Source organism: Taurulus bubalis (genome assembly GCF_910589615.1).
Source record: "Taurulus bubalis genome assembly, chromosome: 15".
Taxonomy (NCBI): Eukaryota; Metazoa; Chordata; class Actinopteri; order Perciformes; family Cottidae; genus Taurulus; species Taurulus bubalis.
The window spans coordinates 4613494-4633493 of NC_136603.1; the positions used below are offsets into that span (position 1 = coordinate 4613494).

The following is a 20000-nucleotide window of genomic DNA, read 5'->3' on the forward strand; positions in this document are numbered from 1 at the left end:
TCAACAAGGTAGAACATGAGAGAATAATGTGTTCTCCTTCTGAGATCACTGCGGTAAATCATCTCAATCATCTTTTTTATATATATATATATATATGCACATAGATAATAAAGTGGAGCGGAGAGTTTATTGCACAATATGACCGGCACCTCCGCTCTATATCTTCACTCCTGCTGTTATGAGACCGGTGGAGGAGTTCGCTCTCTGACAGCAGCATCTCCACTAGAAGAGGAAGGGCCAACGTCAGTCTCCCCCAAAATGTGGTTCAAGCTCTGGGTCTCGCTTCGTGAACAGCTCGGTGTGTTTATTTACCTGCAACGTTTATGAAAGTAGAAGCACGAAAACCCTCCGTTTTATTCGTTGACATTTCCCAATAAAGATGATTTAAACAAGATGGCCGCGTCCTAATTGTGGACAAACGGTTCTGAAAGAAGCTGGAAGAGGGGAAACAACTGATTGAAGATTGAGCCACAGGTGTCATGAGGACAGTTTTAGACGCATAGTGTAAAATAGCATATCATAATATCAGTCCGCAAGAATTTCAGACCAGAAATCCAACCGATTTCTTAATCAATGCGTCGAGACCTCCAGCTGCTCGTCAAATCAAAATGATTTGGCCGAAATTTGTCCGGACTCTAAGATTAAAAAATCTGTTCGGTTGAAGCCCATAAATGTGTGTGTGTGTGTGTGTGTGTGTGTGTGTGTGTGTGAGAGAGAAAAAGAGCTTATTTATATGTGTCAGGCAAAATGAAGCACAAAGCCATATTGAAATCCATCTGAGATTCTCTTCATTATTTGAGGGCAGAGGGAGAGTGTGTGTGTGTGTGTGTGTGTGTGTGTGTGTGTGTGTGTGTGTGTGTGTGTGTGTGTGTGTGTGTGTGTGTGTGTGGTGCAAAGGGCTTTGATTGAAATGTCCCCTCTGCTGTCAAAGCCAAAGCTTCCAGCAGAATCCAGGTTACTGCAGGAAACATCATTTCATTCGAAATGGAAACCCAAAATGTTCCATATTAAATAAAGATGAAAAGAAAAAAACATTATAAAATAGATAATAATTGTCAAAATGCCCGTAATAGTCTATTTTTTATTTTCTATGTATCTTTTATGACACTGGTTGGGTATTCATGCTGCTCCTCACCTGAAAACACCAACGTGGCCACAGGTTGTTTTCAAACTCTGAAACACGCTTATTAGTTCCAAAAAGATAGCCATGAGATTATTGTGTCTCTCGATCTTATCTCAGCGTCAACAGTTGTTTCCATCTGTTAACGGGACGATAACACGGCGCTCGCCAAGAGGATCGGCCGAGATCTCCGACTGCTTTGACTCCTCGTGCCGCTCCAGACTCTAAATCCCGAAGACGAAAGCTGCCGATAAAAATAAACCGAAATTCTGCTTTTTCTTCTTTCTTCAAACGCTTCAAGAACTCGCCGTCGCTTCCCATATTTTATACCGACAGAAAATAAGAATCAAGCTTTTTTTTTCTCCCCTTTTTTAATTTTCCAGAGTGAAACACACACACATACGCACACACACACACACACACACACACACCACTCGAGGTTGAGGTCACAGCGGAGCTGATTGCACTTGCTGTGATTACGCCGTAGCTTGTCGGCATCATCACAGAGCATTTCTATTGATTCCAGATCGAGCCGGCCGTTGCAGCGGGTTCGTAAAGAATCCATAAAGCCGCACGGCTATAACGCCGTTTATTGGATGGCTCCAACCGAAATACGATCATTGGGCGCGCATGGAAAAATATGTGCACGCGCTCCCGCCCACACGCTCGTGCACACGCTTGACACTTCGGGGTTTTCAATTAATCACTCTGGTTTTCTCACGACTTCCTCAAAGTGTTTGTCGTTTCTTCTTCTTCTTCTTCTTCTTCTTCTTCTTCTTCTTCTTCTTCTTCTTCTTCTTCTTCGTCTTCTTCTTCGTCTTCTTCTTCTTCTTCAAAAGGGCAGCAGCGTCTTCGAGTCACTGTTGTTGGCCGTCTTTTTGTCTTGAGTTAACGCAGATCTTTGACCACAAGTAACATAAAAAGTGATCATGGAGAGCTGGAAGCAAAAGTTGGCTCATGATTTATTGGACTTGTCCCCCCCCCCCCACGTCAAAACTACAAAAGTGAGTTTCCTAATCCATCCATTCTGGAGAGTAATTTTGGAGAAAAAAAACTTGGTTGGTTTAGTGCCAATAAAAGGCCCAAATCAAGAGAAAGTCAATGTGTTGCTTGTTGCAGAAGAGTCTGCACGCTCACTAGTTTCCATGAGTTAAATGAAGGGTTGGAAACCAGTTTTCTTTGTATTGTCCTGACGTCAATCAATGGATCAAATGCTGCAACAAAAAAGATAAACAGTCCTGCATCTGTGGCTGTCGTCCAATCACCTCATTCGGCCTGGAAGCCATGATTTGACGGACTACCTGCGTGTCCACTACCTTCTGCGTCACCAAAGTCTTTCACAAGCTGCTATCTTAACAGCTGTGAGTACTAGCAATAGACATAAGCAACAATGCTTACGTTTATGTTGATCATTTTGGGGGCGTGGCTTTGGAGGGAGGCCTGGAGGGGACTTTTCATGCTAGTTTTAGCGACTTTTGGAGTGAGTGCTGCTTAATTATCAACACTGTGCTAATTTTTAAAATCTAGCAAACTCTTGCTGGTTTCTCAGGATTAACAACCTCAATAAGCGCACAAATCTTTCATGTCGAGTTCAGCATTGATGAACTTCGTGAACTTTCTCTTTTCCTCAGCGCCTTGCAAGACAGGAACAGTGTTGCTAACTTTTTTGTGTAAATTATGTTCATTCTCAAAAGCACAGTCATACATTGCACGTGCCATTTTCTATTTTCTCCCCCCAAAATTTCCCCAACACATAACAACTTTTTATCGATTTTTCCACCTCTCTCAGCGTTGATATTTCTATATGACTTTTAGCAGCGTTTGGAGCGTTAGTGCTAGCTAGGACACACCGCTAGTGCTAGCTAGGATACACCGCTAGTGCTAGCTAGGACACACAGCTAGTGCTAGCTAGGATACACCACTAGTGCTAGCTAGGACACACCGCTAGTGCTAGCTAGGATACACCGCTAGTGCTAGCTAGGACACACCACACAGGACACAGCACATTTTATTTCCCACAGTTACTTTGGCATGTCTTTGGGATTTCCTCATCGAAAGTTTCCGAAATGATATCACAAATGAAGCCCTCATCAGCGGATGTCAAACACAACTCACCGCTCATCGATCTGAAAGCTGGCTCCTCATAACTACTTATTTTGTGTCTATTTTGTTTTTATGTACTTCCATCTATTTATTTGTATTGTGCTCTCATCACTTTTCAATTGTAACGTAGTATTTGTGCTGGCTAAAGGGAAACTCACCGTTAAAACGATTCAATACCAGTGTCTCCAGACCTCAAGTCATTCTCATAGCAGACATGTGGACTCATTGTAACTAATATTATTAACGGGTTATGCTCTTGTTGTTGTGGTTTACTGGGACACTGAACAGAGCCATTGTTAACGGTATTAGCTCCACAAAAGTAAATCGCTGTTGTGATGAACGTCTTTTTACATTTAAGACTCATGTCTGTGGAGCCCAAAAGAAAATCAGCTACACAATAAATATAAATAAATGCACCAGTAAATAACTGTCATAGTTCATAAAAATCCAGAGTTGTGCGGCGTTGTGCGGCCTGTGACACACAGCGTCCCGTCCTCTGTGTGGATTACCGGCTGTAAGACTCTGCAGCTGCGCAGTAATCTATTGTGCTAATCTTCTGCCAATGTGCTGAGGGATTATTAGCCAGATCGTGAGGATCAGATTGGGACTGGATTTATGCAACTGCCAGGTGTTGGTCTGGTCTGTTCAGCAGACTGTGCGTGTGTGTGTGTGTGTGTGTGTGTGTTATGCACAAGGTTAACAAATTGTATAAACATGTGTTTGTCAATGGATGGAAACATTGAGGCCGAGCGCAGGCACAGTATAGAGATTGATGGATGATCGGATGTGTAAGGTAGTGTGTTGTTGTCGATTGATTTTCACGTTCATGTTCCATCGGCTCTTTGTGTTTACAGCTGTTGGAGGTCACTGGAGGACGGAGTAAAGCCTGCTGTAGTTTTACAGTACGTGCGTCCTCACATTAAAGCGCTGACCTGCAGGGATGGAGGCGTGCGAGAGTTGTTTATTACAAATCCATGAAGGATAAACATGAATAAAGTAGTAGAAAATAGAGTATTTGGACTAAAAAGAGGGTTTTAAGGCATCGCAAAGCGTCCTGATGGCTTCCTGATTAGTTTGGTAAAGTAATGTCTCATCCGTTTTCTTTCCGAGATCATTTGTATTTATGGACTTTATTTAGTAGGGCTCCATAGTATAAAGTTAATGTTGCCATAAACACAATGCGAAAGACTATGATATCTGTAGAAAACTGCACATTAAAATGTAACTCTTTCTTTTTTAATTTGATTAATCCCTTTTGTTTTCAGTTCAATGTTCAATTTGTTCAACAAAAGAATGAAATAATTTGTATAATAATAATACAGTATTTTTGTTTTACTCAACAAGCAATTAGTTCTGAAAGCAGCAGAGAGGCAGAACTGAGTACACTTTAATATCAAGTAACATCGTTATCGCAATATTCAACAATATTATAGCATATATATTCCTCATAATGCAGCCCTAGAAGTAAAAGACTTTAATTAAAAACATGAATGTTTTTAATTCTGTCCATGTTGTTTTTTTTATTTTATTAAAAAAATATATTTTTGGATTCGTTGGTAAATGGTTTGCACCACACTGCATCCTTTTGCGAGGTGCGATATGCACCTTAAAAAAAAAAAAGTATGAAACAAATGCAATATTTGCACTTGTTTAATATATTCTTCTTCACTATAACGCGGTTCACCTTTCGCGGCCTCGCTGTTTCGCAGATTTTTGTGTGTGTATTTTGCATGCTTTTTTTTACAGTGTACAGTATGAACGCGCATTGTGTTCTGCGTCCTGATTGGCTAAGGGACTGTACTGTACACCATTGTCAATCAATCTCAGAATGTACAGAATCAAGTACAGAATGCGTTCGGCTAGCCAGATTTACATAAATGTTCAATCGCTAGCAGTGTGACTCTGAAGTGCTGTATGTTTGCACGTTTTCTACCCGAAAAACCCATAATGTCGATGAAACGAACTGCAACGAAAAAGGCACCTGCGGTCGCACCCAAAAGGCAGAGGAAGATGCTAACCATCGCAGAAAAAGCTGGACTTCTGGTACAGGAAGGTAGAAGTTACGCGGCTGTAGGGCGCCATTGCGGAATAAATGAATCTTCGGTTCGTTACATAAAGAAGGAGGAAAATAACATAAGGACGACAGCAGCAATAAGTTTTAACAGGGATGCAAAAAGGGTTGTAACTGTCCACAACAAGACCATCATAAGGATGGAGTCTGCTTTAGCTCTGTGGATCAGTGACAGCAGGAAAAAGAACATTCCGCTGGACACCAACATCATCCGCACAAAAGCTACAAAACTTTATGAAACCTTTGCTTTGAGAGTGTTTAAATAAGAGAGAAAAGTGAGAAATGCGAGAAAATGTTAGATGGCTGAGAAAAGTGTATAAAAGTGTGTGGTTAGGGGTTTTACGGCCTTAAAACATGTATAATAATTGTAAAAAATAAAGCTGATTTCGTCTATTGCGGGTTTAAACGAGGGACCACTGAACAGCCAAAGGAGACTTCTTTCAGCCGAGTACAAATCTAGCTCACGGGGAGCCGGTCGTCTTCACGGAGTCCGCCATGTTTCTACAGCGGCCCAGAGGGGACAAACCAAACACTGGGAGAGAGCCCGTTACCTGGCGTCCTCCACTTTGCACACACATAACGAAGGCTTCTATATTGTTAACTATAAGGCCACTCACACAACTACTAGAACCGGACTCCACCAACAGCTCTTCTTCTTCTTCTTCACGAGCCCCTGATGTACCAAAGCTTCCTCCACCACGGAGGTGTTAAACTACGTAGAAGGCTTTGCTGCCACAGTGCCTCTTGAACCATATTCATAGAATGGTATTCTCTCTCTCTTCCTACGCGTGACGAAGCGAACCGAGCGAAGGGCGAGCTGCTGTAAACACTTCAACTGCTGTCGGCGCCCGTTCCACACAGTTTATTCTACTCCTGCTCCCCGTGTCCCCACTTGTTGCATCTCCATCCTCTTTTCATCTCCCACCTCTTCTATTCAATTTGCACTGTATTTTTTTTAAAGAAGAAAAAAAGAACGAACTCTTCAACCAATTGTCGAACCATTTTCTCCGCTTTCCACTCCAGAACATCCCTTTTTATTTTGTCTCGCCTGACCTTTTTTCCTTGCTACTCGTCTCTTCTTTCCCTCCAGCCTTGTGCTCCCATTTCTCTTTAGCGTCTCTCCATCTGTGCTGCGATATTTTTTTATTTATTTTTTCCCCCGGCAGCAGCTCAGTGACGGAGAGAATGATCACATCTGAGCGGAGAAGTAAAACAACCCGGAGAGAGAGACGGAGAGATGGAGCATGAAACAGGCGGTGGATTATAACTGATAGATGCCCTTTTAGGCCAAAACAGAGCGCTGCATTAACGGCTTTAAATGGACGTGGCCATATTTCCTGGATGGCATCGTGTGTCATGTCAAAGTGGTCGCGGAAAACTTCCACGACGCACAACGTCCCCTAAAAACGTCCACGGCGCCCCGAAGCGCCATCGCCAGAGAGACGGCTCTGTCCACCTAAATACCAGCTGACCTGCTTTGTCTAAGCCCGTCTGTCCGGCCTCCTCGCTGCCCAACTTAATAAAAAAGACATTTTGTTGGGAGGGTTGTGTGCACAAAGACAAACGAGCAAAACCGCCTTTAAATGGCGACTCGGCGGCCAGTCTGCGGGATGTGGGATGATGTGGGATGATTGGAATTGGAGATCAATACAAAGAGGAAGAAGCAATGATTTCTTTCCGGGGTAATCATGGGTGTTGTGTACGGGGTTAATCATTTATTTGGCTAAAAGATACGGTGAACGTTTTGAGTCAGGGTCTCAAAAGCGTTCTCGCACATCCGGTCTTCCTCAGCAGATGATTTCTAACCGTAAACGGCAGCTTATCGCCCTCCTGTCCCTCCTCTAAAAGCACCGCACTCTCCTAAATAAGTCACGGGGAAATAAACTAAAACGACTCCTGTTGAAATGTAACGCTCGGGGGCGGCTGTGGCTCAGTCAGAGGATCGGCGGTTTCGATCCACGGCTCTGCTAGTCCGTGTCGATGTGTCCTCGGGCGAGACACTTAACCCCGAGTTGATCCCGGAGCTGTGAATGTTGCATGATGGTACTTTGCATGGTAGCCCCCCCCCCCCGCCCGCCATCAGTGTATGAACGGGTGTGAATGAACGATGACGTGTGGCGTTAAAGCGCCTTGAGGAACACTAGAAAAGGTGCCAATTGATGGTGTAATTACAGTAACTGTACATTATTATTTCCACCTTTTTTAGTTAGATTTCTTCAGAATAAAACCCCCTTTAGAGTCCCACAAGAGGCACTCACAAGAACAGATTTCCACAAGTTAAAGAAACACAAGAAACACAAGAAAAAAAGTTGATTGTTCAAAGTTATACAAAATAAATCATAAAATAAACTACTTGATATTTGCGCTACAGAGAGATATTTTTAGGACTGACAGACAAAAAAAAAGATATTATTAAGAATAATGTTCTGTATGCAAATGCTCACAAACGGCTCCTGTCCCATGATGCATTTCAGGGTCCAACTTGAGTGATTCCAGTGGCTCACATCCACAATGCGTGGACTTTGTGACGACATTCAAAGCCTGAAGTTTGTCTCCCTCGTGATCAGCTCACCGCCGGGCCTCACGCCCGATCATTTAGAAATATTTGAAGCGAGGCTCGTCATGAAGACAGTTTCAGATGTCGTCTCTTGTTTATTCATGTTCTGGGGACAACGGATCAGGTTCTCACAGCTCGGCTTGTTAAACGCTTGTGAAACGCTTTCACGTATCACATACGCGTGATATTTTCTAAGCGATTAAATGTTCATTTTATAACCGCAGATTGTTGTGAGGCACATCTGCTGTGAGTCTGTAAACCTGGTGATCCATTAAGAGTTCAGGTTGACCTTCATGTTCATTATTGATGATGATGATGATGTCAGGATGCTGCTATATGTCTGTTTGTCACACACTCAACAGATGCAATGGATATAGGATTTAATCACGGGTCGAAATAAAAACAGGCTGTTCTCAACACACAGATATCGGAAAAAAAAAGTATTTTCATGTAATGTAAGTATAAAGACCTCTAAAACCCTGACTGGGGTCAAGCAAAAACCCGTCTTTGACCCGGAGCGTTAAAAAGAAGTCAACGTTGATTAATTTGTCATGTGACGTAGTTTAATAACACCATTTCTGTAGTTATTTTAACCCAAACCACGATCTTTTCCTAAACCTTACCAAGTAGTTATGTTGCCACAACCTACATTAGAGATACATGGTTGGAGTTAGAATGCAACACACACATTCACGCAGCAGTAATATTACCCCAGAAACATCAGTATGGAAGTAAAACACTGCCAGGTAACATTTTACACTACTTAAAAATACATTTTCCTCATAAAAACATACTTTTGGCTGCAGCACTTTTACTCGTAGTGGAGTATTTTCACAGTGTGGTATTAGCACTTATTCACGTATTCCCCTAGTGGCCATCTCCCGTATTGAAGGTGCAGTCACACACACTCTGCATCTGTAAACCAACCACTGCTGCTGGATGGCGGTGACGGGGAAAGGCCTGCACACGGGAGACGCGGTGGACTCGGTGGACTCGGCGCCACGTGTAATTACCGCCGTCATTTCAGCCGCAGCTCATTACAAACCGGTGAAGGGCCGTTATCGGGAACAAATCCCGCGATGCAGCGCTAATGAAAGTTAACTGAAGGCTGACATTTTGCTCACCGAGCAGAGATGAAGCTGCCAATCAATCTGTCGCCGTAGCTGGAGACAGCCAGGGGCAGGCAGCACGGTTACAACTGTGTGTGTGTGTGTGTGTGTGTGTGTGTGTGTGTGTGTGTGTGTGTGTGTGTGTGTGTGTGTGTGTGTGTGTGTGTGTGTGTGTGTACTTAAGCTTAATATAGGGTGGGATTCAAAGTTCCCTCTTCTGACACCAGTCACTTTACCGATAATGGTTGCTTGTTATGCCATGAGGGGGAGTCTTTCCCCCGAGCTTCACCAGAAAGATTGAAAAACAAGATCTGCGCCTTTTGTCGCCTTTTTGAAAGAAACAAAATAAATACCTCAAGAACTTTTTAAAGATGATTAGGGCTGCGATCAACAGTTGTTTGGGCTCTAACATGTCAGAAAATTACTTCAAATTCACATCACAATTTCCGCAGACACCTCGTTGACAAGTCCAAAACCCAAAGATATCGAGGGCCTCTCTCCTTGTCACATATGTATTTAACCTTATAACCTTTAACCTTTAATGAGAATTGGTTTTTTTCAAAACTAGAACTGTGCTATCTCCTCATCCACAGTTCTGATGTTATTCATTTAAATTGATAAAGTACCGTAACCCTTGTCAGAAGAGACGTGTGGTTTTAAATAAATAAATACAGATAGTTAAGTTTGAATAATTCCATAAACTCCTTAAAATGACTAAGCGATTATGATGTTTCTAAGTCTAATAAACCAATCTAGATCATTTTTTAACGAGTATTCGTGTCTCCAAATTGCGAAGCAAGAACGGAAGTTTTTTTTTGCTTTTTTTTGGGGCGTTCCGAGATCCTGCGATCTCATTGGTCCTCAGACTCTTCTGAAAGCGCGTCAGACGGCACATGCGGAAGGAGGGGGTCATTTTGGTACCCTGTTGGACATCAATTTCCAAACCACACGGTTTTTTGGACTGAATATGCTTCCTAACATGTCAATGCTTGTGTTTATTGTGATTATTATTTAGATGCTTTAGGTTGTAATCTTTCTAAATATGTGAAGTATTACTCTGTGGGTTGATGGGAAGGCACCGAACAATACAATTAAAGAAACTCGGGGAGCAATCGAGGAGTCATTTTTGGGGAATCTTGCTTAGACTCTTGACTTTTGATCATCTTTATGCTGAAAATTATTACAATACGGTCTGGTATCATATCCCCTAATAAGAGGACACTAGGGTGGAACTGGCAGAATTGTACAAATAACAGGATGCATGAGCCAAATAGACCTCTTTCACAGCCATTGGTAGATTAAGTGTCCTGACCCGCCCTTCTCTGCTTCTGATTGGCTGGTACTCCTCGCCTTCTTTGCAGACGTTTATTGCTGATGAACGAAAAGTTTCTCTTCCAAGCCCCGAGACAAAACATATTGAGGATGTGATATTGAAACATTTGTACCAAAAATCCCCATACTGGACTATTTTTATTAATTTTCATTTATTTATTCATTTGAAAGAGTCCAGAGAACCATTTGCTAATTCAGAAGCGGTGTCCTGTGTGTGTGTGTGTGTGTGTGTGTGTGTGTGTGTGTGTGTGTGTGTGTGTGTGTACAGCTAATTCCCAACACCAGTCCCTTTGATGGGCATTGAGACTTTAAGAAAAATCATAAAAATGTCATGTTACAGTTAATAATATTTAAATCGTGTGTAGTATAAACAGCCATCCATGACGACACACACACACACACACACACACACACACACACACACACACACACACACACACACACACACACACACACACACACACACACTCAAACAAGACAGATTCAAAACATCCCCAGGGTTTCCTTCAGGGAAAATTAGTTTTTTGAAGATTATTTTTAAAACAAAAATGTGTTCTACAAGAACACAGTTCCCGTGAAGCGAATAATGCGTCCCTGCTCGCCACCTGCTCATTAAAGTGAACGCGGGTCTGCCTTCGCCTGCAACGGAGAACATTTGGGCCACCAAACATTATCGCCTGTCCCGGTAACTGATTCAGCCAATTAGTAAAAAAAACACATTTGGATGATACAGAGTCAGCATTTTTTTTTTTTTTTTTTTAAATGTATCACATGACATCAAAGTGCAGACGCTCTGCTGAAAAGATGGAAATGTTAATTTCCCTAGGAAAGAGGGGAGGAAAGAAAAGAGAAGAAGCTTTTTGGGAAACTCTCTGTTTGAACTAATTTGCTTTAAAGCGTTCCTTGACTGGGCTTTTTATTGTGTTTTTCGTACCATATTTCACAGGCATCGGATGGAAAAGCCTCCCATAGTGAACTCTCTCTCTCTCTCTGTCTCTTTCTCTCTCTCTCTCTCTCTCTCTATTGAATGGGCTCCAAATATAGCGCCCGCCTACGTTCAATCCATTTATTGGTCTAGAAAAAAACAATGAAAACCCCAAATGACCAGTCATTCATGCTACAGGATTTATGTGTGAATACACCACTTGCTGCTCTGAAACAGTTGTTTATCCACATTTGTCCCTCTGAAATGTTCATGAATATTTTATATTTGTAAGTGATTCTGACAAAGGACACATACAAATATTTTGTCGTATTAAATAAATATATCTAGTCTAACTGGAGGATAATCTTGTTTTAACTGTACAACCCAGAGGAGGAGTTTGACTGTAGAACTTGACCATCTGTCTTTGCCTTCTCCCAGGATCCCTTAATGCAGAAGTTTGGCGGAGGGAGGAAGAAGACCGTGTCCTTCAGTAGCATGCCCTCTGAGAAGAAGGTAGATCAGCGACAGAGATTTACACAATGACAAAAGAATTCCCAAAAAACAAACGAAAACAGATCATAAAGTCTGTGTTTGATCGTCCAATCCCAGGTGAGCAGCGCTGCCGACTGCTTGGCGTTCATGCAGGGCGGGTGTGAGCTGAAGAAGATCCGGCCCAACTCCAGGGTCTACTGTCGCTTCTACACGCTGGACAGCGACCTCAGCTGCCTGCGCTGGGAGCCGTCCAAGAAGGACGGCGACCGGGCTCGGCTGGACGTCTCCAGCATCCGAGAGGTCCGCACCGGGAGGAGCACCGAGACGTTCCTCCATAACGGCCCTCTCTTCGAGCACCTGGCCGAGGAAGCGGCCTTCTCGGTCATCCACGGGGACGACTACCAGGTACGTTGCACCCTCAAAGGTCTGCAGGGAATACTCTTTTGGTTGGTGCTCCCGTCCCGTAATCTCCTCATCTGTCCCTCCTCCCAGTCTCTGGACTTGGTTGCGTTGTCTGCAGACGTGGCCAACATCTGGGTGACGGGCCTTCGCTACCTGTTGGCCCACCCCTCGATCATCGGGGGTGCCGGCGGAGGAGTCGGGGGGCTCGGGGAAGGAGGCGGCTTGGCGGTGGACGGCAGCCCGGGCGGGATGATGAGGAGCGAGTGGCTGGCGGCGGAGTTCGCCCAGGTGGACGAAGACGGCTACGGCATCGTGTCGGAGGACGTGGCCGTCGCCACCATCTGTAAGCTCTGCCCCGGGATCAAGGAGGCCAAGGTGAAGCATAGGGGCATGCATTATCCTACACAAGCCTGGCGCTGCTTTTTCTGCTTTCATCAGTTCGGATATCGGAAGTGCAGACAACCTTTTGGATTGTTGGGCCAAACTGTCATGAATGTGTAGTTTTCAACCAGAAAATGCAAGAAAATCTGTGTTTCTAGACCAAAAAAAGCCATAGAAAATGTATTTCATATCATAATAACTACGCATCAGTTTAACGTTTGACATTACTGTCGTTTATTGGTGTCCCCACATGTCACCAAAGGTATTTCTGTATCTGCGAAATACTTTACACTCTTGGGCAAGATAAAACAGGCAGAAATTGTCAAATATATTAATTTCTGTTCGTGGCCTAAAAATATTACAAGACGTAAATCTGTAAGTTTAATACTAAGCTGTAACAAACAGAGGGAAAGCCAGAGATAGTCTCACTAAATGCAGTCGAGGTCTAGCGTTTAAACTCGGACGTGCAACGTAATTAGCAATATGCTCGAGCCGTATTGAGGCTACCGCTCCCCGGTTCCTCCTCCATGTATCACCTGCTGCTGGAACAAAGAGACTAAACCTGGAAACAGAGAGAGAGGATGGACGTCTGAGTCGGCTCAGACAGCCGACATGACGGCTGACATCTTGCAAAGGAACTCACATTTTACCGAGATGACGATGATGAGGCTCAGAGGAAGAGTATTGAGAGAAGAGAAGGCAGGCGAAAGAGGAGTGATTATTAATACAATGTGTTGTTTAATGGGTCGTTTTATTTAATATCCTCATTGAAACAAGATAACTAAAGTTTAATTAACCTTCAGGTGAACGAGTGAGGCAGAACGTTGGCCCGACTAATTAACTCACCTCTTCTTCTTCTTCTTCTCTCTCTCCGCAGGTTCGTCTGCGTTTTAAGGAGATCCAGCGCAGCAAGGAGAAGCTCACCTCCCACGTGACCCGCGAGGAGTTCCACGAGGCCTTCTGCGAGCTCTGCACCCGGCCGGACGTCTACTTCCTGCTGGTGCAGCTGTCGAAGGACCGGGAGTGTCTGGACCCCCAGGACCTCCGTCTCTTCTTGGAGACGGAGCAGGGCTTGTCTCTGGCGACCACGGAGGGCTGCTGGGAGCTCCTGCGGCGCTGCGAGCCCTCGGCCCAGGGCAAGGAGAGGGGCCTGCTGGGGCTGGACGGGTTCGGCCGCTACCTGCAGTCTCCAGAGTGCCAGCTGCTCGACCCGGAGCACCTGGGGGTCTGTCAGGACATGAACATGCCTCTGTCCCACTACTACATCAGGTCCGTTTCCCAGTCAGAGCACGTACAGCAACGTTGTTTTCAGCCAGACCAATTAAGTCCAGTTAAGAAACCTCTATACATAGCTGACTCTGAATTAATTCACTCAACGGCGCCAGATGGTTCTGTTTACTCACTGTGCTCTGCATGCCACCAAAACAAACTGTGCACATTCAATTGGACATATTGTGCCAGTACTAGATTATACATAAATATTAGAGATCGTGAACGACCACACTGCCTAACAACATGTGGAAAAGGTGTTTTATTTTATGCGTCACCTTCCTAAAATAATGGCCAATGTCATTTTTGTCAGGTTTTTCAGAAAACACAAGCTGACTCTAGACACGGCACAACAGGCATACTGTAATACCGGTCAAATTATGTTATGATTACGAATATTATGTTCGAGTGAGATTTTCATTGACAAAAATGCGAACTAAATTGCTAGCTTAAATGCTAGCTTAAAAATGCCATCTTGAAAAGCTTGTAAAATGGCCTAAGTCACATTGTCTTTTGACTTAGGCAAAATAAAATGGCCTATGTAAGTCACGACATGTCGTTAATACTGTACATCATCATTGAGAAGTTGATCTCGTTCCTCAGCACCTCGTACCGCTCCTACCTGCTGGATGACCAGGTCCACGGCCGAGCGGACCTCGGAGGGTTGATCAGGGCCCTGCAGGCCGGCTGCCGGTGCATAGAGCTGGGGGTGACCGACGGCCCGGAGGGGGAGCCTCTCCTCGGGGTGGACTACGGGCCGGATATCCCCCGTCACCACCACCACCACCACCACCACCACCACCACCACGCGCCTGTCACTATCCGCTCCGCTCTGGAGGTGGTCAACAAGTACGCCTTCCTGACCTCTCCGTACCCGCTCCTGGTGTACCTGTGCCAGCGCTGCTCCCCCGGCCAGCAGCGCACCATGGCTCAGCACTTGAAGAAGGTCTTCGGCTCCCGTCTTTACATGCCGGAGGCCCTCCCCGTCAGCCTGGGTGGGCGGGCCACGACCTTGCCCTCCCCCGAGCAGCTGAAGGGACGCATCCTGATCGTGGGGAAGAAGCTCCCTCCGGAGCAGGACGGCTCCGACGGGGAGGTGTCCGAGGAGGACGAGGAGATCGGAGGAGGGGGGCCCCTGGCGGGACGGCGAATGACCATCCCTGGCGAGGAAGAACTGGGCGTGGTCTTGGTGGTGCCGCCGCCCTCTCAACCCAGGAAGCTGCGCCTCCACAAGGAGCTGTCGGACCTGGTGGCGATCGCTCGCACGGGCAGCCGCAGCTTCTACGCCCAGAGAGCCGGTCACAAGCAGGGCCAGCAGCAGTCCCCGCCCAGCAGTCCCTCCTCGCCCTGCACGCCGCTGCCTTCCGAGCCGCCTTATTGGACGATGTGCTCCCTGGGCGAGGGCGAGGCCGGGCGCCTGACCACGGAGAGCCCGGAGGACCTCGTGACGTTCACCAAGCGCACGCTGACGAGGGTGCGGCCCAGTTCGGTGCGTCTGGACTCCAGTAACCCCAACCCACAGGGGTACTGGAAAGGAGGGGTCCAGCTCGTGGCCTTGAACCAGCAGACCCCCGGCGCCATGCTGGACCTCCACAGGGGTCGCTTCTCACAGAACGGAGGGTGCGGTTATGTCCTCCGGCCGGCTGTGATGAGGGATGAGGTGTCGTATTTCAGCGCTCACACGCAGGGCCGGGTGCCGGGAGTGCCGGCTCAAACCCTACGGATTAAGGTGAAGACATTACGTTGACATTTACGTTTTTGTAACGTTCAGTTCCTTTTTTCTCTCTCATTGGAGTGTGAGTTTTCCCTTAAATATTCTCTGTTTGTTTTGTTTGATGTTTGCGTTCCACTGTGCAGGTGATCAGTGCCCACAACCTGCCCAAGCCTCAGGGGTCAGGGGCCAAGGGAGAGGTCATCGACCCGTATGTGGTGCTGGAGCTGCACGGCGTACCGGCTGACTGTGCCGAGCAGCGGACACGCACCGCCGCCCAGAACCAGGACGACCCGCTGTTTGATGAGACCTTTGAGTTTCAGGTAAGGCCGGCTGCAGCCCGACACACCGGCATGAGTTTCTGCTCAGCACAACATGCTGGACTGAGTTTTATTTAGATTTAGATGTAATTTTTATATTTTGAAACGGAGCAAAATGCTCAAGCTGGTTGTTGTTGCAGGTTGGTAGCAACTCAAATAACCAAATGTATGTACATACATTAAAAAAGCGAGTGTTCCCCTTTAAATGAGTTATATTTGGGGTGTTGCACACACAATAACGTCCATACAGAAAATGACTGGGAAAAGCAATAGCCTGTTTAAATAATTTACATAACAGCATGACAGCCCCTCATAATAATCCAGTTTACAGGAGCAAAAAATATGATTTTAATTTCCTAGAGCAAATTGTTTATTTTGTGTCTAAATTAAATGTCCCAGGATGCACGCTGGTAACATCACTGAAAAAGAAACGGTGTAGTTTGTGGCGTCTCTGAAGCGTTTTGCGGATGATGTCACGGTTATGAATCATCCGATAATCTAACCCAGGACAGACTTCTGCTGCTTTTATTGCATAACATGTTATTTTAATGTGCATTTAAAAGTGTTCTAGATTTTTAGGAAAGCGAAAGAGGAAAAATGTCAACAACATAAAAGAGGCTTATGTGATTTTTTGGAGAGGTTTGTGGCTGGCTTTGCACCTGCACGGAAATAGAGCCCAGAGTACTTAATTGAAGAGGGGGGGGGGGGGTCACGACCATCACAATTTAAATTCGGCGCCTCCATGAATACACTTATGTCTGCAGTGAATTTGTTCCAGGAGACGTGATTTGATGGCTGCTGTGTTGCTGATTTGCCTTCTTTTTTTTTTTTTACCGCTAAGTGACAGAGTCCTGTATCAGGGTGGCTGAGCCATCATGACAAGCTGTCACAACTGATATGGCGATGTGTGTGTGTGTGTGTGTTCAGTGTCCTGACATAATGCACCGTCACAGAGGCCGCAAATGAGTTGTGTAATACCCGTAATTCCCAACGACCTTTGACTGTGATTACGTTGGATCTCTGGCAGGAGACGGGGCGTAAAGTGGAATTTGAATCCACGTTTGAAACTCCAAACAGATCACATGTGACGTCACCCTCATACGGGTGTTATTAACGATGAGGGTAAATAAAAGGCTTTTGAATGAGGAAGGGGTGAGCCTGGTTTTAGCTGATCTTACAATCATTCATTACGTTTGTGGTCACGCCGTCTGATTAATTGCCATCATTTGGATTTCTGGCAGAATTTTTATCCGCTGTCTTATCCACGGTCCTATTTCCCACATGGCTGCTGTCAAAAGATCTGTTTTACACTGTAGTGAGCTTGCTTTTATATGACTGTGGTTGTATTTTACATGCTGTGGTTACATGTACTGAGGCTGCTTTGACTTACAACTGAACTTCCCTGCAGAGCAGACCATATTGTCTCAATCTTCCAACCATCTGCAGCTCCATATTTTTATTTAAATGTTTTTCTTCTGTTATGCTGCTTAAGCAGTGATGCCTGTCTCCGTTGCTATCATTATTTTTTCGAGTACGGGTGGCTTTTGTTTGAATAAACGTAAAGGTCCCATGTTGTAGAAAGTAAGATTTACACGTCTTTTTTTTTCAACGTGTCCTCATGAGACCAGTCTGCTTTTGTATTATTATTATTATAAAGCAGATCGAGGTGCTACATAAATACTGTGAAAGTATCAAAACTCTGCAGCAACTTCAGATTCTGACTAGTGACACCAATGTGGAAGTGTCTTGATCACCATGGGGCGACTCCTCTGGTTGTATAGAAGTCTATGCTTCATGTGTTAAAGCTGCATTCTCTCTCCTGACCACCAGGAGGTGACTCCTCTGGTTGTATAGAAGTCTATGCTTCATGTGTTAAAGCTGCATTCTCTCTCCTGACCACCAGGAGGTGACTCCTCTGGTTGTATAGAAGTATATGCTTCATGTGTTAAAGCTGCATTCTCTCCTGACCACCAGGGGGCGACTCCTCTGGTTGTATAGAAGTATATGCTTCATGTGTTAAAGCTGCATTCTCTCTCCTGACCACCAGGAGGTGACTCCTCTGGTTGTATAGAAGTATATGCTTCATGTGTTCAAGCTGCATTCTCTCTCCTGACCACCAGGAGGTGACTCCCCTGGTTGTATAGAAGTATATGCTTCATGTGTTAAAGCTGCATTCTCTCTCCTGACCACAAGGAGGTGACTCCTCTGGTTGTATAGAAGTATATGCTTCATGTGTTAAAGCTGCATTCTCTCCTGACCACCAGGGGGCGACTCCTCTGGTTGTATAGAAGTATATGCTTCATGTGTTAAAGCTGCATTCTCTCTCCTGACCACCAGGAGGTGACTCCTCTGGTTGTATAGAAGTATATGCTTCATGTGTTAAAGCTGCATTCTCTCTCCTGACCACCAGGAGGTGACTCCTCTGGTGTATAGAAGTCTATATAAATGACTCTACTTCTCTCTTGATTTATTCCCTCAGTAAACATTGTAAACATGAGTTTATGTCTCAATCTCTAGTTTCAAGTCTTCTTCAATACAGCATGATGTTCATTTAGTAAATGATGGTCATTTAGAGTCAAACAGACCATAAAGCAGGGGACGCTTTAGGGCGGGGCTTACTGTGATTGACAGGTCGCTGCTGCCATCAAAGACGTATCCTCCGCATTCCAAATATGGTAACTTCTGTGTCGGTTGTAAAAAACAACAACATGGCGACGGCCGTAAACCAACAGTGTCTTTAGCGGTAAATAAAAAAGGCCTTTAGTGTCTTTAGCTCCGCCCTTCTCATCGGCCTGGTGGATCGTACCATGAGGAACTGGAGGGCAGCGTGAGGTCACAGTCGAGGTCATGCTGTTCAGTATAGTGTGTGTGTCGGCCCGCTGAAGCGTGCGCTCGTATGTTGTAATCATTCGTCCTCTAGGCTTTGACGCCGCCACATCAGCAGCACATCACTGAACACACACACACAAACACACACACACACAAACACACAAACACTGACGGGAGTTATCTTCCTAAGCCCCGATGAAAACCACTGTCTCAGCTGTCTGCACTCATAAAACACAGATTAAGTGTGTGTAATACGGGTGTGACAGCGTATTAAAAATGTGATGATGTGCATCAGGGTTCTGAAAATAGGATTATAATGAATGAACTAATTCTTAGGAGTCATATCTCCTAAATGGAGTAAATCAAAGTTTGATTACGGGTTTTGGGAAGTACCACTGCATATGTGAAAACAATATATATGAGACCATAAACTCATGTTTACAATGTTTACTGAGGGAATAAATCAAGAGAGAAGTAGAGTAATTTTCTCATAGACTTCTATACAACCAGAAGAGTCGCCCCCTGCTGGCCATTAGAGACAACGCACGTTTAAGGCACTGCCGCATTGGCTTCATCTTTCAGAATCTGAGGTTTACCATCTGGAACCAAACTGTCAGCAATCAGGTTGCATTGTGGGTAATGTAGGTGCACGGTTTTGACAAGGAAAAGAAGAATATGTGGAATAAAAGGACGATGGGTTTGCCTGCATTTATCGTTTCTTCTTTTTTTTACACTGTCCACGATTTGATGATTTAATGATTGCATTTTTTTTTTTTTATTACATTTCCAAAAACATAATCATAAAATAATTACTGAAGAGCAAGTGCAAAGCAAAACAAATCAAATCTGGGCACATGAAGTAGTGAAACTGAGTAAAATAGTCCAACAAAAAGAGTCTGATAATGTTACAGGAGTGCAATGCTAAATTGGCAGAGCACTCTTTTAAATGCCAGCCGGTGCACTTAAATTACAATACATTAACATTTTGAACTGTCACTGTGCTCAACTGCTGCCTGTTAACAAACTCATTCTCTTTCCAAAAAAACATGTTTTTGTCAAAAAATACAAAATCAATCGTCTCCTTCAGACATTCTCTCTCATCTTAATGGACACAGACTCATATTCCCCCCCCCCAACATTGTATTATGCAAACACTTTCTTCCGCTATTGGTGTTTTGCATTAAAATTCAATTAAAAAAAAACTATTTCGTAAAAAAGTTCCAATGCACTGCCTTTGAAGAATTGATCCGAAGTCGTGATCCCTTTCTGCGAGCGCGTTGCCGTCCGTCACACTTCAGCATGACCTGACGGTAACGTAGCAACTCCAGGACGATGTAAGAGTGCGATGTAAGATGTAAGAGTGCGATGTAAGATGTAAG

At 44.7% G+C, this 20000-nt stretch overlaps 1 protein-coding gene across 1 annotated transcript in view; it reads left to right on the top strand.

The window, feature by feature from the left end:
- The window catches only part of plcl1 (phospholipase C like 1), a gene marked incomplete at both ends in the record, with an annotated part of 68288 nt that overhangs the window by 37268 nt on the left and 11020 nt on the right, over nt 1-20000 (top strand). Inside the window, 6 exons of the mRNA XM_079231257.1 lie at nt 11656-11730; nt 11827-12114; nt 12202-12486; nt 13370-13761; nt 14365-15490; nt 15619-15795. Coding sequence (XP_079087383.1) covers nt 11656-11730; nt 11827-12114; nt 12202-12486; nt 13370-13761; nt 14365-15490; nt 15619-15795 — 2343 coding nt within the window. The remainder of the gene's footprint in view (nt 1-11655; nt 11731-11826; nt 12115-12201; nt 12487-13369; nt 13762-14364; nt 15491-15618; nt 15796-20000) is intronic.